The 25,125-nt window shown below is 41.2% G+C and overlaps 1 protein-coding gene across 13 annotated transcripts in view; it reads left to right on the forward strand.

Annotated features, from left to right (window-relative positions):
• Window positions 1–25,125, forward strand: part of EZH2 (enhancer of zeste 2 polycomb repressive complex 2 subunit) — a 65,109-nt gene that overhangs the window by 7,169 nt on the left and 32,815 nt on the right. For 6 of the 13 annotated variants that reach the window (XM_058723945.1, XM_058723942.1, XM_058723949.1 and 3 more), the window contains 2 exons: window positions 16,815–16,938; window positions 17,497–17,625. The exons of 1 other annotated variant lie outside the window; for it this stretch is intronic. In XM_058723945.1, coding sequence (XP_058579928.1) covers window positions 16,822–16,938; window positions 17,497–17,625 — 246 coding nt within the window. In that variant the 5' untranslated portion in view covers window positions 16,815–16,821. Of the gene's footprint in view, window positions 1–1,733; window positions 2,331–15,848; window positions 15,977–16,814; window positions 16,939–17,496; window positions 17,626–25,125 lie in introns of those variants that run through there. 6 more of the 13 variants (XM_058723947.1, XM_058723951.1, XM_058723950.1 and 3 more) reach the window with 3 other exon arrangements.

Consider the following 25,125-nt stretch of genomic DNA (forward strand, 5'->3'; position numbering starts at 1 on the left):
GGAATTTTTATTAAGTTTTTTGGGAATTTTTAAATTGAGCTGTTTTTGAAAGTAATAATATTTAGTAGTTCTTTAAATTTTCAATTTTGGGTAATTCAGACCTTTTCAGTTATTAGAATTAAAGGATAAAGAGAATATTAAGAGTCAATCAAAAGTAATCCTCATCTTAGAATCTGGTGTGTAAAAGTGTAAGACTGCAAGCTTGGTCTACCTATTTTGACAGTTAAGTAGATTTTTTGTTATATACACAGATGGTTTTTAAGAGCATATATACTTGATTTCTGCATCTGCTTGTTTTATCCCTGCAGAGTATCCGTTCTTTCTTTTGCTCAACAGCTGGATTACCCTCACAATTTTCAGTTTTTCTTCATCATACAAGTAATCCATTACTCCTCCCCCTCCTTATTTAGTAAAGGGCATGGGGGACGCAAGCCTCTGGGCTTCAGTCGGGCGTCCTAGACCTCTGCCAGTTACCATGCCCTTGCCCAACTCAGTCTTTCCCTGGGTGTCAGTTCCTGTAAGACACTCCTGAAGCTAGGCAGTCTGCAGAGCAGCCTGAACTCTTGTATCTTAACTGGTCTCCTCTCTGATAGCTTTCTTATCCCCTTCCTCTGTTGCACTCGATTGGTCTTTTTTCTAGGCTCCAGGAAGTTTCCTGTGGAAAGTCTGTGCTCTGTCTTCTTTCTGGAATGCCTTCCCTGCCATTTTAGCATCTCAAGATACTGTTTAGTTTGTTTGGCTCAAAACACCCTTAAACTTTCCCAACCAAACCAGATAGTTTATCTCCTGCGTAGAAAGCAATACCACAGAACATCTCTTGTGTTTCCCTCTCTCCTTCATTTTAAACATTATTTTACTCATCTACGTGGTGCAGGTAGAAAAGGGTTTTGTACATAGTGGATAGAAATAAAGTTTTTGTGAAATGGATTTACGATCGCAGCCATGAAAACTTGGTAGGTCGCTTCTTTAGAACTCAGTAAGTAATTTAAATAGCACCCCTGCCCCTAAAGCAGAGCCTTCTAGATTCTATCAAGTGAGTTTTACACGGCTATATTATGTATCACTCAGTGAACTTTGTTACTTATTGTCAGGCATTATTATAAGATTTTAATTTATATCTTTAACATACCATTGATTAAGGGCAAAAAGGTTGAGAAACTGGAAGCAAGTGAGGAGTGTCAGATAGTAATTCTGAAAATTTATCTCAGGATGATCTTTATCCCTCAGTTGCATTCATGTGAGCTAAATTCATACATCAAGATGTCTAGTGAGTTTTAAAAATGTGTCAAAAAGACAAAACATCATGGCTGTTTTATCTATAGTGCCTTTGTTTTTGGTACTAAAGACTGAGAAGTGCTTTGTAAGTAAACCCCCAAATTTAGGAAAATAAGATAATTTTCTTTAAACAGTTAAAGAGTTTCAGTCATTAAAGCAGCTTTTGTACGTTTTTGATGCCATAGCTTAATAGTGAAATGTCCACCGTATTTTATTTGTAGATACACGAATGCCTGCCATGTGCCTACAAATAATAGAACTAACAACTGTTCAGTGAGAATCTACCTTGTGCCTCATAAACATGGGGTCTCTAAACCAAACATTTTCCTTTTAAATTTTGTTGAAAATCATGCATTTTTAATTATTTTAAAATAAGCACTATATATTTGCTAAATGAAATATCTGTCCTTTGAATATTTTAAAGATTTTAGTGTGATGAACTTTAGAAGTTTTTTACCAGTGTACTGATCTGTCATCTTACTAGGTGGGAAGAAGCTGCAATGAGTATCCTTATTTATAAACTTTTGATGTAAATTGTTTCCATATTCAAATTATTTAATAGTACAAGGAAAAATAGCAAAACTGTTTAAAACAGTCCCAGTGGGTACTATGGGATATGTTCCTATGCAAAATGTTGACGAGTCAGAAAAGGTTGGGAAATGTCCTTCTAGAGAAATCAAGAAGACTTATGAATGGCAGAAACGTTGCTTGAACAGGCTGGGAAGGAAATGAGTTGCTGTCCCGCTTTGGCCTGTAAGCACTTTGGCCTTTGGAGAATATCTGCCTGTAACACAGAGCTCAAGTTCTGTGAAGAAGGTGTTTTTAAAGGGCAGCTTCCATTGGCAGCTAGATTTTGTGCAAAGAACTTCGGCTTCAGTCTAGGCTCTGCGTTAAACCATTTGTGTCTCCTTAGCAAAGAGCTTTTGTGGACTTGATCTTCATTGCAAAAAGGAGACGGACAAGTAACTGAGCAAGTTGTGATTATTGAGGACTTCCATGTGCCTTCAAAGAGGAAGTCGGTTTCGGAGGTAAAGAAGTAGGACCTTGGTGTGAGGGTAAGTAACTTGTATAGGCTCACGCAGCTAGGAGGACCAAAGTCCCTTAGCTTTTGCTGCCTCTGGGTCCTTTGTAGGACTCAAGGTGGTTGGTTTCTTTTTACCAATTTAGAGCCGTTTCTGTGGGGAGTTTGAGAAGCATTGGGCCAGAGGTCACATCCCTGTCGCAGGTGATTGTGCTTCCTCTTGGCTGGCATTTAACTGAGTTGTTACATGATACGCATTTCTCTCAAATTCTTTTTATTAATTCATTCATAAAATCTCTAATGGTGATTATAAGCCTGTTTTTTCCTCTTTTTTTGTCTCTGCATTATAGGAATAAGAGCACCTAAAAGCTTTTTTAGGACTGTTATGGATCTGACTAAACTAACTTTGTAAACAATCAGATTGGTATATTGTGATTTGTAATCAGTTTATCCTGTATCTAGCACTGAGCACCTAAAACCCTTGGAATTTTGTAAGTGATGAAGGTGTCTTGATACAACAAACCCCTCTGAACCTTACCTGAGTTTGTGCAAATGAAGTGACTTGGGAAAGCACCTATGGATGGGGCCAGTTCCTGGGGGAACTAATATTGGGATTAGAAGGGTTGGAACTTGCAGACCCTCCCTGTCCCCTGCCTCTGGGGAGGGAGTGGGGCTGGAGATATGGAGTTCAGTCATGCTAACCTAAGGAAGCCTCTGGAGAAACCCAAAAGGGCTGGGTTGGTGCCCACAAGGAGCTGCTGGGAGATTGCTGCCGCCTCCCTCCCCCTCCCCACAGTGGAAGCCCCGCCCCCTTTCCACGTGCCTCACCCCGTGCATCTCTTCTGTCTGGCTCTTCCTATGTTACATCCTTTTATAACAAACTGGTAGCCTAGTAAAGAAACTGTTAGCCTGCGTTTGGTGAGCTGCTCTAGCAAATGAATTGAACCCAAGGGGATCATGGGAGCCTACAGTCTGTAGCTAGTTGGTAGGAGCTCAGGTGACAATCTGGACTTGCGGTTGGCATCTGAAGTAGGGTGGGACAAATCTCTCCAGGTAGCTCGCGGCAGCATTGAGTTAAATTGTAGGACGGCCAGTTGGTGTCGCCACACATTTGGTGACCAGAAGTATCCAAAGTGCAGTACCATTCGGAGAGTATTGTGTGTAATGAAAATAGTTTCTCTCCACACAGAACTGCATTGGCAAGTTCAAAGTTACTATTTTCCAGTTTTTCTTACAGAATTTACTCTTGTATTTAAAGAAATGAAATAGTTTTCTTCACCATTTGTCTGGTGTCATTTGTTAGCTGCTAACAGCATGCAACCAAATACCGGCTGTACCGTACACATTTTCTGGAAAGGAAATTTCTTCCCACTGTTGGTTGCCTCAGTCTTCACCCGTTAGGACTATTCAGATAAAGGGTGAGATGTTCGCCTCCTTACCCTGTGTAAAGAGACCTTCTGTGCTAGTGAAAATACCAGTGTTTAACTCTGGACTCCCCAAAGTGCTGTGTTTCCTGGCCCCACAGTCAGAGGCCTAGGTGGCGGGTGCTCGTCCTAGCCTTCTCATTCTCCTCTGCCACATGGAAGTGCTGGGATGGAAGTCTTTTTTCCTGCTTAAAAACCTTTGTGTCACTGTGGAAATTCCAGGGCAGTAACTGCAGGGATTATATGATGGGTTTCCCTGCAGTTGATGAATTCCTTATAGCATTTCCATAGATATTTGGAGGCTGAAAAAGAGATTTTTTCCCCCCCAGGGCATTAAATATTAGTGATAAGTGATGTTATACTCATAAATTAGATAGATAACATATATGTTTGGTGAAACATACTGAAAAATATCATTCGTTGTAAATGATGCTGTAAGGTTACCTGGTACCTTAATATAGAACCTCAGCAGTATAGTTCTATTCGTGAGAATCCTTAAGTGTAGGAAAGCCATGGAAATGTCTGTAGCTCCTAACTACCCCTACCTACCTCCTTGACTTCCATCTTGTCCCGAAACTACTATCATTCTTAGCAAGAAAATGAACTTTAGGGCCGAGATGAGCCAGAGGAGTTTCTGAAGGTCTCACTCAGTGAAGACTTCTGTTGGTGTCCACAGGTGAAAGCGATGGCACTCGCAGACGTTTTATCCCCCTGTGGTGTACGTGCAGGTGCCGAAACTGCCAGATGATGGTCACTTGGCTTGCAGGATGCCTGGAAATTCTGAGAGGTTCTGCACACGGTTTGGGCTTAGTAGTTTGAACTACCCAGTCCTTTTTTTTTTTTTTTTTTTTCTTTTCTCAATTCAGAATTATTAAGATGATGTTTTTAAGTAATCTCTACACCCAAGATGGGGCTGAAACTCACAGCCCCGAGATCAAGAAAGAGTTGCATACTCCACCGACTGAGCCAGCTGGGTGCCCCAAAGGAAACTTTAATTTCTGAGTGTCACTTTAATCTGTTTTATAAAGTTGAAGCAACTTCTTTACAATATTTATGATAGTTCAATTCTCCAATTGGTTTAAATTTATGGAACTTTTTTTTTTAAGTGATCTCTACATTCAGCATGGGGCTCGAACTCATGACCCAGAGATCAAGAGTTGGATGCTCCACTGACTGAGCCAGCCAGGCACCCCCTCCAGTTGGTTTAAATTTAGATGGCTGTTTCTTTTCTAAGACTTGTCTTTGTAAACTGATAGCCTTTTCAGATAAACACAGAAATGCTGGTCTGTAAGCCTCCATGTTGAACTTCGAGTTTAGTTTACTCTTCTGCTAGAGGAGGAGAGTGATCTTATTTTTGTGGAAAATGCATTAGTTTAGGGTCTACTCACATTCGCTGTAACAATCAAGTCACTGTTTTCTATTCAGCCAAGATGCCACGTTACCGTAATTTTTCTGAGCCTTTTAACAGTACTGTGCGTTTTTAGTATTACTTAAAACCAGGGCTGCAAATAAGATACGTGTTTTTGCCCTTATTTCTCTCTCTCCGTAGCCACTGGCTCATCTGTTTCCTCAACACTTGACCACAAATGCTGTTCCTGATACTTGCTTATCTGTAGTTGCATGTCCGAGTGGTCTGCTAAAGTTTAGGCACCAAGATGCCTGTTGCAACACGGTGTTTAGATTTTCAGAATGCTCCATAAATTCTGGTTGATAATAGCTCTCATTTCTGGCTTTCCCAGGTCCTTCAAACAGAAGTTGTGGAAGTTTCTTCTGCTAGTGTTTTGTGTGTCGTTTGGGTGGAATGCTTGTGTCCAGCAGTAGTGAGCTTGCATATTTTTGTCATTTTTCTCCTTTTTAAGTACAAGTAGAGGCATCCTAGGAATTGAAAAGGTCCCTGGAACAAGATTTTTATTTTATCTTTCTTTTATGGGAGCAGGGTGAAGTGTGAATACGTGGGGCATTGGTTGGTAGGACGAGGTGGTTTTAGGTAGCTGGAGGGTCAGAAGAGTGACCGTGACCATTGATGATGCTTTCTTACAGTGGTGAAGGGTAGGACGGACAGATGGGTGAAAATAAGCAATTTCTTTATAATACATCTTGCTAGACATAGGCCTCTCAATTTTGAAAATAAGCAATTTCTTTAAAATGCATTTTGTTAGACCTTAGTCTCTTAATTTGGCACAGACGAATGCCAAATCTTACCGTTTAGGTTCCATAGTTTGGCAGGGCAAAGTATCCCTCATTAAATATTCGTCATGTGGATTTTTGTTTTTAGTTGCAAGAATGGTGATTTCTAGGCCTTCGTTCTTGTAAGTGTGTCTTTTAGAAGTATGTAATTGGAATATATTGTCCATCCTAGGTGCTTTGCGAGGCAAATGGAAAGGAAGGGATTGTTAGGGTTCTGATTCATACGGTGTCTGGATATACTTACGGTGGCTGTTCTCAAAGCACGGTCTGTGGACCTCAGAGGGTCTGTGAAGTTACCTTTGTAAAATACTAAAATGTCATTTGCCTCTTTCTTTTCCTTCCGTCCTTTCTTCTTCCTTCCTTCCTTCCTTCCTTCCTTGTGTTGACATACGCACCTGTGGTGGAGAAGCAATAGTGGGTAAAAACCACGGCACCTTAGAGCTAAACAAAACAAAACACCAAAAAACAGTTATAGAGAATGTCAAGTCGCTGATTTTATTAACTCTGATCCTGAGTGTGCATGTTTTAAATATCCTGTTGCACAGGATGGGAACGTGTAAAGTGCTGTGGCCCAAAGTATGCCGGGTCTGGCCTCCAGGACGGCGCTGACGTGATCGAGCTGCAGGCTGCATTGGCCGCTTTTTTCATGGAGAACATTTTTACTTGAAAGAGGGGTTGACAGACAGACTAAGATTATTCAGACAGGTATTTGGCAAACATTTTTCAGGGAGGGGAGCCTGTCCTTCAAGGAGAACAACAACTGTATTTGTCGCCGATGATAATGTTCGACCTTTCAAGCAAAAATTAGAATTTTCGGAAAATGTGTATCTGTCACTGAGCTTGACAGCTTCCCAGTAAATACTTAATAAAAAGACTTTTTTGATGAGCTCAGTGGCTTTACCAAATACGATTTTTGGAAATAGGTCAATTCCTGGAAAATCTGCATGACCCTGTGGACCAATATTTCTCAGATGGGGGATGATGTTAAGGAACTACCACTGCTTATGGAAGAATAGTGTGGTCTTGAGGACAAGTACTTAGGAGGTTGGAACTCAACTAGCTACTTTTTTCATAGGACAATTTAAGTGTAATGAGATCCACAATGACCTCAAGGCTGTTCAGACACTTCCATTTTCTAGCTAAATACGTGTTTGGAAATGGATTTTCTTCATATTCTTCAACCAAAACAGCATTGGAACAGATTGGATGCAGAAGCAGATAAGATCCAGCTGTCTTCTTTTAAGACAGATATTTTAAAAATTGGCAAAAATGTAGAACCATACACTTGCTGACTTTTTTTTTTTAACAGAAAATAGTTTTTTAATTAAAAGGTGTTATTTCAATTAACATGTAATAAGCTTGCTATTATTTTTAAATGAGTTGATTTTAAGTTATTTATTTTGAGAGAGGGCATGAATGAGGGAGGGGTGGAGAGGGGGAGAGAAAGAATCCCAAGCAGCCCCTACACTGTCAGCATGGAGCCCGACGTGGGCTTGAAACCATGGACTGTGAGATCATGACCTGAGCTGAAGTCAGATGCTCAACCTGCCGAGCCACCCATGTGCCCCAAATGAGTTGGTGGCTTAAAAATTTCTCAGGTTGTAATTTCTTTCTCTCTTTCTTTAATGTTTTTATTTATTTTTGAGAGAGAGCAAGACAGAGTGTGAACAGGGGAGGGACAGAGAGAGAGGGAGATGCAGAATCCGAAGCAGGCTCTAGGCTCTGGGCTGTCAGCACAGCGCCTGACAGGGGGCTCGAACTCACAAACCGTGAGATCATCACCTGAGCTGAAATCAGGTGCTTAACCAGTGAGCCACCCAGGTGCCCCTCAGGTTGTAATTTCTAAGATGCTGGATACCTGCAGTTAGAGAGAGCCCAAATGAACTAAAGGGGTCCTGAGACCAGATGCTTGAGAAGAAAGGTGTGTATGTTTCCTGTGAACCTTCCTGTGAACGGTCCCATCATTCTCTCTGCTGGGGACAACCCTGTGAGCAATTAACGTCTCAATCTGCATCATAAGTGCCAAATTCTTTGTCATCTAGATGGCTCACTTAAGGCCTTAACCTCTTTTGATCTGTCCTTTTTCCTTCTCCTGTAAGTACATCTGATTTTTAATTTTAGAATGTCTCTTGGTATCTTTTTTCTGCATTCACATTGCCGTTAACCCAGTCAGAGCACATAGTGCTCTGTTCCTGAATTACTTCATTGCCCCGGATTTTCCTAATATGTTCTTGGAACTCGAGTGTTAAATGGAATCTGAGAGTTGACTTGACTTTAATTTTGTTTATATATTCCCTGGAGATGTTATAGATTAAAAACTTCTTACGGTAAAACCAAAGCAGAGTTAGAAATTAAATACGGTCAGATGAGCACGTATTTAATGATACTGTTTGGTTAAAACTGAATAGCCAACATTAGAGCTTGTAACAATGCTGTAGCCTCAGGACCAGTTTTACAAATCTGTTTCTTTATTTTTTTATTTTTTATTTTTAAAAAAAAAAAAATTTTTTTTTAACGTTTATTTATTTTTGAGACAGAGAGAGACAGAGCATGAACAGGGGAGGGGCAGAGAGAGAGGGAGACACAGAATGCGAAACAGGCTCCAGGCTCTGAGCTGTCAGCACAGAGCCCGACGCGGCGCTTGAACTCACGGACCATGAGATCATGACCTGAGCCGAAGTCGGACGCTTAACCGACCAAGCCACCCAGGCGCCCCACAAATCTGTTTCTTTAATTTGGCTTGATATAACGCTAACGCAGATAATGGATATTTGCATAAATATATTTTATGAAATGGTGTGTTAACTTTTTATTTGTTCGGGATAATCAGACCTAGTAGTTAACCTGAACAGTGGCACCTAGCAATCCTTGAGTGCCGTCTTTAATGTCAGTGGAAAAGCCTATCAGGCTGTGTTGATCGCTGGAGAATTGTAGAGTACTGAAATCTACATCGGATAGATACTTAATCCAATTATTTGGGAATCTCTACCGGGAAATTTACCTTAAGTGTTTTAGCCCAGGTTCCTTTTTTTTGTCAGCTGACCACCCCTGTCTTTGGTTTGGGCGCTTTCATAGCACTTAACACTATCTTACATACTAAACATTTCACTTTGTTTTTGATCATTTCCATCCAAGTAGATTTTAAGTTCATGGGGTTGCAGATTTTTGTCTCTTTTGTTTACTGCTAATTCTTCAGTTTCTGTAATAGTACCCGGTATGTGTTAGATGTTCACTGTGTGTTGAATGAGTGAATGTATATTAACACTTCTCTCTGTTCAGATTCTAAACTCAAATGCTCTTTTCTGTGTAATGTGCTTAATGCTGTCTTTGCAGCTGGGGCAAAGATCTGTTTTTCTGGCTGTCTTAAGCACACCTAAACTGGACTTGAATTGTATAGAATCCTTTTGGTTCGTCTGATCAGTGCATGTGTATCAGAGCACAATTACTTTCCTTGGTTCAGATTCTGTAGTTCTATTAGTGCAGCCTAAATGTGCATTATCTTTTTAAGTAGACATCATCTTAAAGCTTTTATGGAGTTTTTTTTTTTCTTCCTTTTAAATTGTTCAAATACAAGGTTATCTCAGTTTTTAAATAGTACAATTATATGTGGGAATCTTCCCCTCAATTTTGTTTGAAGTTAAGGTTTATAAAAGTGCCGGTTGCCCTTGATTACTGCCTGTTCTTTTTAACTTTGTTTTCAAATTAGTTCTAATCATTTTTTTTTTGTTGTTTTTCCTATTTAACATTTTATATCAGATCTTAATACTTTTTAATGTATTTTTCTGTTTATCATTTTATTTTTATTTTTTTTTGAGAGACGCTGTGCACTTGCACAGGGGAGGGGCAAAGAGAATCCCAAGCAGGCTCCACACCATGCCCAGCGCAGACCCCTCCCTCGTGGGGCTCAATCTCATGATTGTGAAATCATGACTTGAGCTACCCTGATGTCCCTGTTTAGCATTTTAAAAAGTGAATGTCATTTTGTTTGTGTGTTTAAGGTTTTGTTATTAAGTAATCTCTATACCCCACCCTACGTGGGGCTCAAATTTATAATTCTGAGATCGACAGTCACATGTTCCACCAACTGAGCCTGCAGGCTACCCAAAAGTTGATGTCATTAAAAAATTTTTAAAAAAATGTTTTTATTTATTTTTGAGACGGAGAGAGACAGAGCATGAGCAGGGGAGGGGCAGAGAGGGAGACACAGAATCCAAAGCAGCCTCCAGGCTCTGAGCTGTCAGCACAGCACAGAGCCCGACGTGGGGCTTGAACTCATACACTGTGAGATCATGACCTGAGCTGAAGTCGGATGCTTAACCGACTGAGCCGCCCAGGCATCCAAGTCGATGTCATTTTAAAAGTGAATGTCTTTATATTTGGTTGTTGTAGAACTTAATTCTCTTTCTTTGTGTGTGTGTGTGTGTGTATTTAAAAAACTTTATTTTGGAATAACTAGATTTCGGTAACCCTGGTACATTTGTCAAGATGTAGAAAGCAACATCAGTATGATACCGTTAATTAAACTAGAGACTTTATTTGAATTTTACCAGTTTTTCCACTGATGTTTGTTTTTTTTCTGTCCCAGGATCCAGGCCAGAGACCATACCACACTGAATGATCTTAGGCCCGCACATCTGTGACGGTTCCTCAGACTCTCCTTGCTTTCAAGTCCTCTTGATAGTTTTGAGGAATATTGGTCAAGTATTTTGCAGAAATGTCCTTTGGTTTGGGTTTGTCTGATTTTTGTTTTTTCTCCTGCTCTAGACTGAGGCTATGGGCTGTGAGGTTTGGGGGAAGAATACCACAGAAGTGACATACCCTTCTCATCACATCGCGTTATATTGTGCATGACAACCGCATGGCTCATCCCTGATCTTTTAACCATAATCACTTGAGGGTGGTGCCTTCTGGGCTTCTGTGCTGTGACCTTACTGTTTCCCGAGCCATACTCTCCTGTGGCAGCCAGTTACTGAGTCCAGCCCGTGCTCACGGAGAAGGGACCTGAGCTCTCCCTCTCCTGTTACAGAATTATTATTATTTGGAATTCCTTGTAAGGGAGATTTGTCCCTCCCCCGCCCCCCATTAATTTATTAACCACTTATTTCTGTCATGGACTCATGGATACTTATTTTGTTAATTCGGTTACTCTAATCCCATTGTGATTTAGTTTGCTACTCAAGTTCCAGCTTTGGCTGAGCAGGACCGTAACCCAGCCTGAGTAACCCAGCTTGAATCCTTGCGGACCTAACACTCCGCAGGGGGGGGGGGGGGGTGTGGCCTGAGACGGGGTCTTGACTGGTTTGGCTCCGGGCTCCTCGCTCACCGTCTTCCCTTCCTTTCATAGGACACAGGGTCTTTATTTCCCCTCAGGCAGGAGATCTGCTTCTCGGGCAATTAATTTTTGTCTTACCAAGAGTAACATCGACATGTCGCTCTAAATTCTTTGTATCTGTCTCCTTCTTACCTACAAATCTTAATTACTGTTAACTTATATTTGAGTTTATTAAAGCAGTGGATTTTTAACTTGGAAAAATAAATGAAATTGGGCCGCCTGGCCGGCTCTTGATCTTGGGGTCGTGAGTTCAAGCCTCAACGTTGGCTGAGAGTTTAACTTGGAAAAAAATAAAATGAATGAAATTGTTAAATGAGACAGCCGCCCTCAAAGCATTTTAAACATAAAAGCACTATTGAAGACTGGCAGTTTTTCAAAATGGGCAATTTTATGGCATTCTTACTCAAGTAAAAAGACATTCTAGTTAGGGAAGGACATCAAGAATATTGCCGTCGTCATATTTAAATTTTGTTAGGTTTGGATTTGACATTATTGAGTCTGGTAGTCCGTAAAGAGTCGAGTTAGTGCTATTAATTTAGTTAGGGAGGATAAGTAGTACATGTAGTTTATTATTTAGTTTTCTTAAGACAAGTAGGAACAGAACCGGGCAAGACTAACTACATGGCTAGTGTCTTGATTCAGCAAATCACTTAGGAATGAAGAACCTTTAAAGAGAGGCATCGGGGGAACGGAAAATGCCTAGGGAACTCCTTTTTTTAAATTCCTTGTCCTTGACTGAGTAAGGAGGGAGGGGCGGGGATACCATCTTCAGTAAAGGGCCCTCGCAGATTGGACCCGGGGGACAGGCACGCTGGTTCTTTGGGCTGTGTGTCCTGTCCCCAGAGAGGTGGAGACGTGTGTCCTGGCATGTCGCAGGGGCTGTACAGACCTGAGGATGGAGGAGGCTCCTTACCACGTGGGCAGCAGAGCCCCACTGTTGTAACAGCCCTCTGGTGATGCCCTCACCGTGACCGCGAGGAGATGCTCACCAGAACACATTGTTAATTTGGGCAGGGTTGTGCGCGTACCCTCCACACGAAGAATGTGTCTCAGGCCCCTCTGTCTCACGTGGCAGGAAAACCCGAGCCGAACTGGTTTACGACCCCCCCAAAAAAAGTTACACTTGGCTCGTGTAACTGAGGTTCTGGAGTTGGTTCGGCAAAGCTCGCCTGGCTCAGGGCTCAGTGAGGTGATGAGAGCCCAGGTCGCGGCTTTGCGTGTCTCTTCCTTTGCCGTTACTGACTCCATTTTTTGCAGGCTCTTTTCAAGCGTGCGGGTTTGCTTCCAGGGTTGTTTGGTAGTGTCCATCCAGGTTCGAGTCTCAGTGGAGGAGTGAGCATTCTTGTCCCCGCTTGGGAGGGAGCCTCCTGAGATTTTCCCTGTGACCAGACCAGTCTGGTCACGTGTCCAGACTGTGTGCCGGGAGCGGTGGGCTGCTGGGAAGGTCTGGAGCAAGTGAGCTGATGCCGGGTGGCAGAACAGCGCCACGTCTGCTCTAGGGGGACAGCTGGATGCCGGGGCTTGTGTTCCGAATATCGGGGTTTGGTTGATTCATACAATAGCCTTGAGACTATGTAATTTTCCTTGATTTTATTTAACCTATATGTAGGTAGGCTATTCTGTAAGGTTTTGCTGCATTGTATTACGGTTTCGACGGTCTCCTGCCATGATCGGGTCTGTCTTTTGAATTAAAGAATACCTGTTGTTTTGGTTTTACTGCATATGGGTGGAATCCTGTTTTAGTGACGACAGCTGTACTCTCTGTTTTGAATGAGAGAAGCTATTCATATTCTGGATAAAAGTCATATAGTACCATTTCACCTATGGAACTAAACAGATCTGTGAGAAATTCATAAATTGTATGTATTCGCAAATCCTCATCCATTTAGTGCCATGTCATTTTATTTTTTAAAGTTTCAAGTTTATTTATTTTGAGAGAGAAAGAGGGCCCTCAAGCAGGGGAAGGGCAGAGAGAGGGAGAGAGAGAGAATGTCAAGCAGGCTCCGTACTGTGAGTGCATTGCCTGACTCGGGGCTCAAAACCACGAACCGAGAGGTCGTGACCTGAGCCCAAGTCGAGTTGGACGCTCAACGGTCTTAGCCCCCCAGGCACCCTGCCGTGTCATTTTCATATAGGTTTCTTTCTGCTGATGTATGAATATTTGGGACTGTAGCTTAATATTTGCTGGGCTGTGGTGTGGTGGAAAACAGTTGGAAAACCTGATCCGAGGCTGCCACTCGCCGGGAAGGGTGAGGGCCGCCTGACATCTGGAGGCTCACTACGTGTTTCTGCGTGTGTTTGGTGCTGGCGGCCAGCTGTGAGGTACTGATGTTATCCTTAGTTTGGTAAAGATCTTTAAGGCCATGTCAACTTCCTTAGTAAAAAGAATTCCAGAAGCTCCGGGTCGTATGCTCCGGACCTGTTGATGGGTGGGACATCTGGACCATAGGGTCCTAATTGTCTCTGAGACTCATCTCCTTGGGGGTTTCTCCGGAGTGGGGCACAGTTCCCGTGCCCCTGCGTGGAAAGTCCTGCCCTTTTCCTACCTGGGCACAGCTGGACTCTGAGCAGTTCACGGTCAGCATGCGTTAATAGACCTGTTGTTTGCGTTTGTTTTAAAATGTACTTGCCAGGCACACAGCCAGGCTCTGCGATTTTACAAATGAATAAAAATGGTTCTTGCTACTGAAGAACTTACAGTGGGGATGTGTTGGATTGAAAAACATGAAAATAGGATTTTAATATGTTGTAAATGCTGTGATAGTGGGAGAGGGTTTATTTTATATAAAACGTTCTTATAAATGGTGCCTTAAATTTTATTACTTTTTAGTGGACCAGCCTGTTTATCCCTGTGCTTTCAAACAGTCCAAACATTTTTAGATTTATTTCTTAGATTGTTATTCAGAGGTCATGATCCTTGTATTTGGATAATCTCCTGTAAGTGAATTACCATAATTTTACCTATTTCTTCTCTATTGGGCGTATGTACCAGACCATCCTATAGCTTAAAGCCTTCACTGATGTGCTTCTTTATTTGGAAGAGCTGTGTGAAATTTATGAACGTGGAAATTTATCCATACATGCTGTCTTACACAGAGGTTGGTTCCAGAATCAATTTTGAAATGTTCTCTTATTGATCTTGCAACTTGTACATTTATACCTTTGGTCAGAGAGGCTGTTTTACTGTGACATACTTTATCAGAGATAAAGTTACTAATGGTAGAAATGCCATGGAAGGGATTCCAGACTATTCAACAAGGAGGATTCTCGTTGTGATTGATGGTGATTGATGGAATGATGCCCCTTCACCAGCACATAAAATGTGTACCTTAAAAAAATGAACTGTGGTAGTCCCTGTCTTCACATCAGAAGTGCCATGTTCTGCTGGAACTTTCCTCAGGTGCAGGGGTGCTACCTCCAAGGACCAAGAGTTTGTCAAGGCAGCAGATGGGGTAGTCATGATGAGTTTATGAGCTAATGAAGCAAGATAATCCCTTTTTATCTGATGGCTTTCCCTTCTAGTTCCTAGGCCTTTGAAGTGCCGTAAGTCTGAAAAGGATTTGCACGGAGTTACCTGAGCTCATCTGTTAACTGGCAGATAGGAAAGCAAACGATTGCCACCAAGTTATTTCTTAAATAAAGCCCCAGTATCTTCCTGCCTTTGGTGTCTTTCTGCTCTGCCTCAGCATCTTCTGTCTTCCACACTGTGTGCTTTGCCTCAAAGATGGGGTCGCCCTCCTGAGTGCAGTCTTCTCGGGGTTTAGGGCTGTTATCTTTGCTCTACGTCAGCAGCCCAAAGGTGAGGTCACACTATCCTTTTCACGTTATCTCTGTGGCCTCCTCCAGCTGACTTCTCTCAAGTTCTGAAGCCTGTTTATTCTCCTCATTCCCTCAGTGCCTGTAATATGGGGTCCTCAGCTAGTTTGGTGACCATCTTTGCTCATGGGGCCTGCCCGCTGGCCTTCCCGCCTTCAGAGTCCAGTATCTAGCTGTCCTCTGCTCATACCTTAGGGTCCCTTCCGATTTCTCTTGGCCTTTTGAAATCCAGCCCAACTTTGAAGGTTGAGTTGTCACCTTTGTTGCCCCTTACCCCCCCCCCCCCCCTTTTGCCTGTAAGTCTCAGTGTGTTTTCTTCTTTTCAGCCTTGTTGGGTGGGACCTAAGTTCCCTAAGGGCAAGTTCTGTGTCTTTGTGTAGTCACGGTCTGGCCTATCTAGTCTTTCGCGCGCTTGTCTTGCCCCTCTTTCAGCCTGAGAAATCCACACATCTGCTTGCTTTGTCATCGGTGGGTGACTCTTCTGACAGAAAGTTACCCGCTGACCTTTGGGCTCCCTGCCTTCCTGCAAATCTTGTCTCCTTAGGCGCTTTCTCTTTGCCCGAGGGCTTTCTCCGACGGGGAAGTGAAGCCCTGCTCAGTCGTCAGTTGCTCAAGCCGGGGCGTCATCCCCTCCTGTACTTCAGTCTTCCCTGAGTTTTCAGTAGTTCTTGTTCCTTTTCTCTCCTCACCAGTGTGGTCTCAGAAGCCGCCCTCACCTCTGGTGCCCAGACCGTGTTGCAGCCCCCCCAACCTCCTCTCTGCTGGTCTGCTGTTCTTTGCCAAATGTCAGTCTCCCTCGCCCCTTTTATTTATTCTGGCTTTCCTTTGCTCTTAGATAAACTAAAGCAAACGTCCTTCGTGTGACGGCTTTGCACCTTGCACCGTCTGACAGAGAACTGTCCTAATCTTTTGAAGATACAAGTATGATTTTCTATTTATTTATATTTAATTTTTTCACAAGTTTGATTTTAATACTTTGAGAAGCAGATGTTCTGGTTTAGACTTAAAATGGGGACTCTGTGTTACGACTTCGGCATCTGGGGAATGATGGGCTGTCCCCACATGCAAACATAATTGCTTCCTAGAGCCCGCAACTACAGATAAGGTGGAAGAATTTACTCGGCATTTGCTGCATTTTTTGTTTGCTGGCCGGGACATCCCTCGAGTGAGGAGAGGTGGCACAGGGGGCAAAAGTACAGACTTTTCTCCCTGTGCTGAAGGTGAGAAGCCTGGTTAATTAAAAGCGTGCGGGGAGAATGCTTGAGTTTGCACCAGACGATGTACTGTGTACTTCCTACTGTGAGTGCTGTGTGTATATTTTGCTGTTTCAGATTTCTCTTTTTCAGTTACATTCTTCATTTATGCCTGTAGCTGCTAATTTAATGATCAAAAACTTAAAGTATTTGTCTGTTTTTTTGCTCCAGAAGTCTCATAGACTAAAACCCAGCTTGTTCGAGTATTTCTGTAAGAGTTATTTCCGTAATGGGGTCGATCACGTTTCTGTAAGACGGTTGTCCTTTGGGAGTAGAGAACCTTTGTAACTCAAAACGCCTCTTAAAAGCTGTATTAAGTAAACGTTTAAACTTTGAATGAAATGTTTTACATTTAACCCTACAGAACGAATGAACATCCCCCCTTCTTGGAAGTATCAACAGTGTCATGTATTATTTACTTTGTTAGTTTGCTGGGGATTGAAACGCAAGTGATCATGTTCAGGCTGGTTAGATTAGTGATTTTAATATGAAACCATTGCTTTTAGAATAATCATGGGCCAGACTGGGAAGAAATCTGAGAAGGGACCGGTTTGTTGGCGCAAGCGTGTAAAATCAGAGTACATGCGGCTGCGGCAGCTCAAGAGGTTCAGGCGGGCTGACGAAGTTAAGGTACAGCTTTATCTTTTGTGCAGTGCACCTACGGTTAAGGGTCGTTCCCCCTCCCCGCCCCCCAAAGAGAAGTTTCAATTTGCAAAGGGTCCATTTTCAGCCAAGGTCATGTTTATAGTAAAGATAAACGAAGGCTTGGAAGCCAAGGGCCTTGATCTGTCTTAATTAGCATAAAGATTGTACCAGGAACCGTAATGATAATGGAAAGATTGTAATCTAATGGCTGTTCAATCTGCTTAGAAATCACTGTCTTTTTAGTGTATCTTTTGTATTGCATGTGTAGACTCCGGACCCCCATACAAAGGAATGTGTTTCATGGTTTTGTGTTTCTAAAGTCATTGTGATTTCATTTTTATATCATGTTGACAAAATAATAGGTGTGGTGTGTTTGTGTTACTCGAATGTGGGGAAACTACAGTTTAGTGTAAAACCTATATGTGTTTGCAGGAATGCTCCTGATATTTTTGAGAAATCACTAGATTTTAACCTGCTTTGGAGATACTACCAATTTTCTAACAATGAACAATTTCTCTTCTCCTCTCCTCCATTTTTTTAAAGAGTATGTTTAGTTCCAATCGTCAGAAAATTTTGGAAAGAACGGAAATCTTAAACCAAGAATGGAAACAGCGAAGGATACAGCCTGTCCACATCCTGACTTCTGTGAGCTCATTGCGCGGGACCAGGGAGGTTGGTTAACTCACGCACTGGAGTGATTATCAGTGCATTCTGGTTTTTGCTGTTGGAATGTTGGCTGGTTATTGATAGGAAGTCACTCACTTCTGGAAGTCCATCTGTTCACTGCTATTTCTTTTTAATGTGCAACTAACTGTTGGTGGCTGCCTTAGGTAACACTACGAGCTACTCCTGTAAGAGAGCTGTAGCGTTTAGAATATATTTTCACTGTTACCAGGTAGATTCGTAGATTTTTATAGGATGGTTGATTTTAAAAAGTTTTTAAACTAAATACTCTTTAATGTCCTCATCAGATCACTATTTAGAGCAAGGCTTTCTGACTCGTAGTTATCTTTCTTTCTGCCCCTTAGTGTGAATTAGCCATGCTACAAGAAATGTTTCCTTTTCATGCATATTCACGCACTAAGAAAGTTATTTGTTATTGGAACATTTTGTTCAAATTCTAAGGCTCTCTAAGAATTTTTAAATTCAGTGTTGAGAGATCAGAAGTCCTTTTATATAGCATTTTCTAAATCAAGAAAGTAGATCTTAATCCTATTTTCAAAAGAAGGTAATAAACGTATGGCAGATTTTATAGTTAAATGACACATAAAACACAGTGGCAGCAAAATGAGAAGAAAATGGCAGAAGCTTAAAAACTATAGAACCCAGTCAGTAGGGTTTTATGCAAAGCATTTTGGTTTAAGTACCTGTTTTATATAGGAGAAGATGGCATAGGAGGTGGAATGCTATTTGAAAGGGCATCAAAACAGAAGGAAGAAAGCGCTTTGGAGTTTATGAAGTTACACCGTGCAGTGGGTAATTGTTTATCTGAATGTCTAGACGTGGAAAAAGCATCTAGACAGTGGGCTCTGTTCAGTGAGGTTATGATATTTATGAAATATTGTAATAAGCAAGAATTTGCTACCGCGTGAGACCTGTTGAGATTGTGACACGCTGGCTTCAGAGCAACTTGTCGGTGCTGTCACAGTAGCCCGGTCCTAGTGACTGGGTCACGGTGTGGTGGTCTCGGTGGTGACACATGACTTGGAATGATTCTTAGTCATTTATTCATTTTGCCAGGTGACCCCTCTTTAAAGCCTGGGCTCGCAGTTGTGTAGATAAATATCATATGCTGCTAACACCTTCCGCACCATCTGGGATAGGTCAGGGCCCGTGTGTTAGGGGTAAATGACTTTTATTCATATATTAAGGGTGGAAGGAATTCGTTTCTATGCTAGTCAGAATGTTCTCAAAAGGAATAAGGATGGGGCTTCTAAGTAATTATGTGAAAGTTTTGTCTGGTGACCTTTTGGAAATTTTGAGGTAAAGGAAAAAGAAACCTTGTTCCTTCTCCCCAGAGGAATAGATCTTAGAAATGTGGAGGAGGAAGTAGAGACACGGAGTACATGCTTTTTGCCACCCATTGCAAATCTCAAAATGCTACCAAAAGTCCAGCTTTTATTCATAAGTAAAAGTTAATGGCAGTAATGATTTCTGACCCAGTGCTGGGTACTCTGCACACGTGAACCTCATTTAATGTTTGTGATGGTCATCTTATGCTCCCCACCCACCCCATGAGGACACTGAGCCTTGGAAGACTTCAGTCAGTTTGCTTGCTCTAATGATCTGATGTGGGCCTAGAAGAGTACACTTTGCTCAGACACGTTAAAAAAGGAGTCAAGTTCGCTGTTTATGTCCAAGTTGAATTGTTCATGATGTAACCTTAAGTACAGATTATTCAAATGAATACTTACTGATTGAATTTTGCTTTTAATTTTGTCAAATGGAGATAAATTATTGAGTGTAAAGATACCTAACTTTTTAATGTGAGTTTATATGAGAAATTGTAGAAGAAGTTAGCATTTTAATAGAACAAAATTCTTTTCTAAACTTAGTGCCCCATGCAGGTTGAGGAAAAACCATTTTCACAAAATAGGATGATGGGAAAGGAGGAAAATCACCCCCAGCCTCAGGAACTCTGTTTTTGTTGCCTGGAACTCTGACCCGGTCAAATCTGTTAGTTTTCGAGCTACTCTTGAGAGCTGATTCTGCTTCAAATGATTCATCTTTTACTTCCCCTTTAAAACCATCATCGCGGACATTTGGAAGCTGAACGTTTATACAGTTTGTGATAAGCTTTTTGGCGTTCTCACAATAAAAATAATAAAATTTTAGGACTGAAAAGGACTTTAATGATCTCTGTCTGATCTCCTTACTTTTTAGATGAGAGTATATCCGTGTTTATCTTTCTTCGGTTTAAGCATTCCCAGCTGTACGTCAATTTCTTTTATATGCTTTAAAAGTTGGGAGTCCGAAGTAGGTCAGAAGCAGGAGGAGAAATAAGACGTAGTGTGTTTTGCAAAGCCTTTCCTAGTAGTAGGCTTGGCAGAAGTTCAGACTGCGGTGTCGCTCCAAACACCTGACGTCTGTGGCCTTCAACATTGGGAAGTGCTGTTATAACATTGTTTTAATTAACTGCTTATTTTTATAAGCTGATCCTTTGCAAGTGCTGCGTCTTCAGTTGAAATCTTTTGTGGCCTGAGCACCATTCAATGACAGTTTTCAGTTTTTCACTCAAGTCTTAGACTTCAGTCCCTTCTGTGTTTGTAAAGTAGATGTGTTCAGTTTTAAAACGACAGGTTTTTGTCTGGGTTAATTTAGCGGAGACCGTCTGACACAGGCTGCTGTGACCTGATGTGGTGACCGCCCTCGACGCTGACTTCAGATCAAGGGGCTCTGCAGTTGCACTTAGAGGCCACATCTTCCTTGTGCCGTTTTCTTAGCGTGTGTCCCGAAGGCGCTTGTGGCCGCTCACTTCCCGGCGTCGAGGTTATAGAGCCTGTGCGGAAGTGCCCGTCGAACGTTGGCCCCTAGTTTTCTTTTTAAAAGTAGTTCTGACTTCTTGAAGACAGTGGCTGTATGTTTGACATTGATCTCCTTTGCCCCTCAGTCAATCTTTTGAAGGAGCTTTCATTTGAAAAATGTCACTAAGAGAAATACACACCAAGGGTTGTGCACCTTACTGATGTAATATGTGGCTGTTTAATACAATCAGTTGCTTGTAGGTGACTTTCATTAGTTTGTCTTCTCAGTCAAAAAACTTGATCTCCTGTAAGCCTTCGCGTCGGCAGTCCTGATCTTTGTCGTGTCTGTTTTCCAGTTTTCACTGAAGAAACTGGTTTAGGAGCTACTCTTGTAGTTCTTATTAGTGCATTTCTTTTGAACATTTGTCCATTTCTTGCTAAAAACCGGAAGGCACTTTACTTCATCGATTGTTCATGTTGAGATTTTTATCATCCGTGTGTATTATGACTGAAAGAGGCTTGTGCAAATGACGTGTCTTCTGGGCAAGTGGTAGGATTGGTTTAGTAATTTAAAAATAGCCCGCCAATATGCATTTCCAGATTCTCAGGAGAATTTAATGTTCTTGTAAGAATTTTGTGTCGTGTTTACTGATGAAAATGGCGAGAACTTTTTGTCAATTTAAATGTGGAGCTACTTCAGGATGTCTGACACAAGCAGCATCATTAGAAAGACATCATAGTCCTCATTTATGAAGAGTTAAAAATTGTTAACATTTTTTTTATTTCTGAGAGCGCAGCGGGGGCGGGGCAGACAGAGGGGGACGGAGGATCTGAAGCGGTCTCTGCGCTGACAGCAGCGAGCAGATGCGGGGCTTGAACTCACGAACTGCGAGCTCATGACCTGATCCAAAGTCAGCCGCTCAGCCGAGCTAGCCAGGTGCCAGGTGCCCCAAGAGTTAAACAGTTTTAACAATTTAACAATTTTGACTTTCCTAGTAATATTTGAAATGATTATGAGTTCATCACGTAACATTTTAATGTTTACAGATTATTTTTTGGAGGGGGAAGAGGCTTCTATCAAAATAACAGTGTACGTTCTTTTATATGTTTGCAGTTTGGACTTGCTGTTTTTATTGAAGGAGACAAAAACATGGTCTCTTTAGACATAAACACGTGATTGCATTATTTATTGACTCATAATGCACTTTCCTCCGTTAATTGTAAATAGAAATTTAGTTACTATTTACAAAGATATGCTAGTGTACCTAGTACATAATTTAGCCCTCTTCAGTACACCGTCAACTTTAAATACAGTAACGTGCTTTCTTTCCTTTGTAAATGTTGAGATTGTGGAACCAGGAGGTCTAGGTTCTCAGCCATTGGAGCAAATATAGTAGCGAGCTGGGTCATTTTTCTCATGTCTTAGAAATAGATGGATGGCTGTCAGTCTGAACATAGCCATCCTTTCTTGTTGCCTCAAGGAACTGGTTTCTTAGTCGCTTTCTGCTGCTCTTTGCCTCTCTTGAGCGCTGGGTGATGTTTATTTGGAGAGTTCAGTCCTGTCTTCCTTAACTCTGCCAGTCCTTCCCACCATATTAACTTCTCACATCACTTCAGCCTTTGCTTCCTTTCTGGATTTCTTTTCTTTCTTTCTTTCTTTCTTTCTTTCTTTCTTTCTTTCTTTCTTTCTTTCTTTCTTTCTTTTTTTTTTTCAATATATGAAGTTTATTGTCAAATTGTTTTCCATACTTTCTGGATTTCTTTAGGCTGAAATAGATGAAGCATTTTCTGAAATGATCATAAAGGAGGCTTTCCTTTTATTTATCTATTTATTTATTTTTTTTGAAAGGAAACTAATGGGTTTTATAATGCTTTTCCAAAAGGACATTAAAAAAAAAAAAGGTCACTTGAGATGTCGGAGTTTATATTATCAATATCCTGTAATTAAATATATATCATACACTTGATGTATGAGTTTATTTTTTAAACTTAAGATTCTCTATCTTATTTCAAAAGTGAGTTTTTCAAAAATGTCAAATGTTTATTTTGTGCAATAAACCAGAAGTTGCTTTTAGTTTGCTGGTTTTCAGCTAGAAGATTGTGTAAATAGTTGGTATTTTACATACATTGTCACCTGTTTAGTTGACTACAAAGATCAAGACCAAAAATCGTTGATCTACAAAGACTAGTTCTTTTCCCAAAATGCAAGACCAAATTTTGACAGCCATTTAAAAAACCAGTGGAGCCAGAAGAAGTGCTTGTCTAGCTTGCATTGTTAAAAATTGTTTATTGCTCTGAAGAAATAAGATTTTATTAGACCTTGAACTTCTGGGATAACATGGATTGACTGAAATTTACTGCTTAGGATTCTGCTTTATCTTCTTTTAATAGATTTTATAAAAGAATACCACTTGAGTACCGTTTGGGGGGGTTGGGCAGAGTTCTCAGCTACCTTATATCGATTGAGGCAGCTTTATACCAGGTCACATGAATATCTGTTGGGTTAATGAAACTTTTTATTGTTCTCTTCAACTAAAAGGCCATTGCAAAATGACTCTTGAAAATTCAGATAACACGGAAATAATATAAAACAGACGGCAAAAGTTTCTGTAGCACGACTCCTGTGATTTGTGATTTTTTTCTGATCTCTTTCTCTATATATGATAACATGTTAATAATGATAACATTTATTATTATCATTATACAAATAATTTTGTAAGTTTTGTATAAATAATTGTCATGTATAAATAATACACTATTTATTTGAAGAGGTTTCTGGCCAGGGATGCCTGGCTGGCCCAGTCAGTCTGAACCAGGATTCTTAATATCAGGGTCCTGAGTTCAAGCTCCATGTTGGGTGTGGAGCTTACTTAAAAAATAAAAGGTTACTGGCCAGATAAAATGTGCCTGCCAATTTGGGCCATAACTGAAACAAAAAAACTATGTTTTAAAGTATAGTTGACATAATGTTACATTAGTTTCAGGTGTATAACCTAGTGATTTATCTTCTCTATACCTCATGCTGTGGTCACTACAAGTGTAGTCCCCATCTGTCACCATATACTATTTTCAGTATCATTGACGATATTCCCTATGTTGTGCCTTCTATTCCTGTGACTTTTTCCATAACTGGAAGCCTGTATCTCTCCCCCCATCACCCATTTTGCCCATCTTCCCACCCCCCACATTTGGGCTGTCACTTTAAATCCTCTGTCCAGGTCCTCATTCTCTAAGAATGCAGTGTTCAGTGTTTGATGACTGTGGATATAACATCATTTATTGCCCTATTCTTTTTTTTTTTTTTTGAAGGTTTATTTAGTTTTCAAAGAGAGTGAGAGTGGGAGCAGGGAGGGGCAGAGAGAGAAAGAGATCCCGAGCAGGCTTCAGGTTTGGCGCGGAGCCTGACCTGAGGCTCAACTCACTGACCACCACACAGGCTCCCTGCCCTATTCTTAATTGATAAACATTTATTTTTTAGTTTTTATTTTTGCAATTAGTATTTTAGCGAATACCCTTCATTGTACATCTTTGTATCATTGAGTAATTTTGTAGAAGTTCCTAGAAATAGAATTACTCAGTCAAGAGGATATGCATATTAAGTTAAAAAATTTTTTTTATTTTAGAGTGCAAGGCGGGGAGAAGGGCAGAGGTAGGGGGAGAGAGAGAATCTCATGCAGGCTCCATTCTCAGTGCGGAGCCCAAAGCTGGGCTCAGTCCCACAACCCTGGGATCATGGCCTGAGCCGATACCAAGGACTGAGCCACCTAGGCACCCTGCGTATTTAAATTTTTATAGATATTACCACATTGTTTCCCCAAAAGATTTTCCGTCTTCACCTTACCAGCTGTTTATGGTAGTGTCTCTTCCTCTCTGTTCCCAACACATAATACCAGTCTTTTGGATCTTTGTCAGTGTGATAGGTAAGACATTATTACAGTTTGCTTGCTTTTCTTTACTCATTCAGTGAGGCTGAGTTTCTATTGTCTGTTTATATTTCTTCTCTGAAGTGACTGCTAGGGTGTTGGATCTATTAAAATTAGGTTGGACTGTTTCTTAGGATTTTTAAGGACTTTTTGTATATTGTTAAATATTCAGTTATTTATCATGTTTTGCAGATTCCCACTCTCTTCTTCCCATTTTGATGTTATTCCTGGTATATTTTGGTTCATGAAAGTTTTATTTTTTTTTTATTAAAAAACGTTTAAAATGTTTATTTTTGAGAGGGAGAGAGAGAGAGAACGTGTGAGCAGGGGAGGGGCAGAGGGGGGGGGGACAGAGGATCCAAAGCAGGCTCTGCACTGACAGCAGAGAGCCTGATGTGGGGCTTGAACTCCTCAACCATGAGATCATGACCTGAGCTGAAATCAAAGTTGGATGCTTAAACGACTGAGCCACCCAGGCACCCCAAAGCTTTAGTTATTTTTAATTTTTCTCAGATGTGGGCAAATGTCACTTTCAATTTTTATTTTTAAAAAATTTTTGGGGCGCCTGGGTGGCGCAGTCGGTTAAGCGTCCGACTTCAGCCAGGTCACGATCTCGCGGTCCGTGGGTTCGAGCCCCGCGTCAGGCTCTGGGCTGATGGCTCGGAGCCTGGAGCCTGTTTCCGATTCTGTGTCTCCCTCTCTCTCTGCCCCTCCCCCGTTCATGCTCTGTCTCTCTCTGTCCCAAAAATAAATAAAAAACGTTGAAAAAAAAAATTAAAAAAAAA

Source organism: Neofelis nebulosa, chromosome 4, assembly GCF_028018385.1.
Source record: "Neofelis nebulosa isolate mNeoNeb1 chromosome 4, mNeoNeb1.pri, whole genome shotgun sequence".
Classification (NCBI taxonomy): Eukaryota; Metazoa; Chordata; class Mammalia; order Carnivora; family Felidae; genus Neofelis; species Neofelis nebulosa.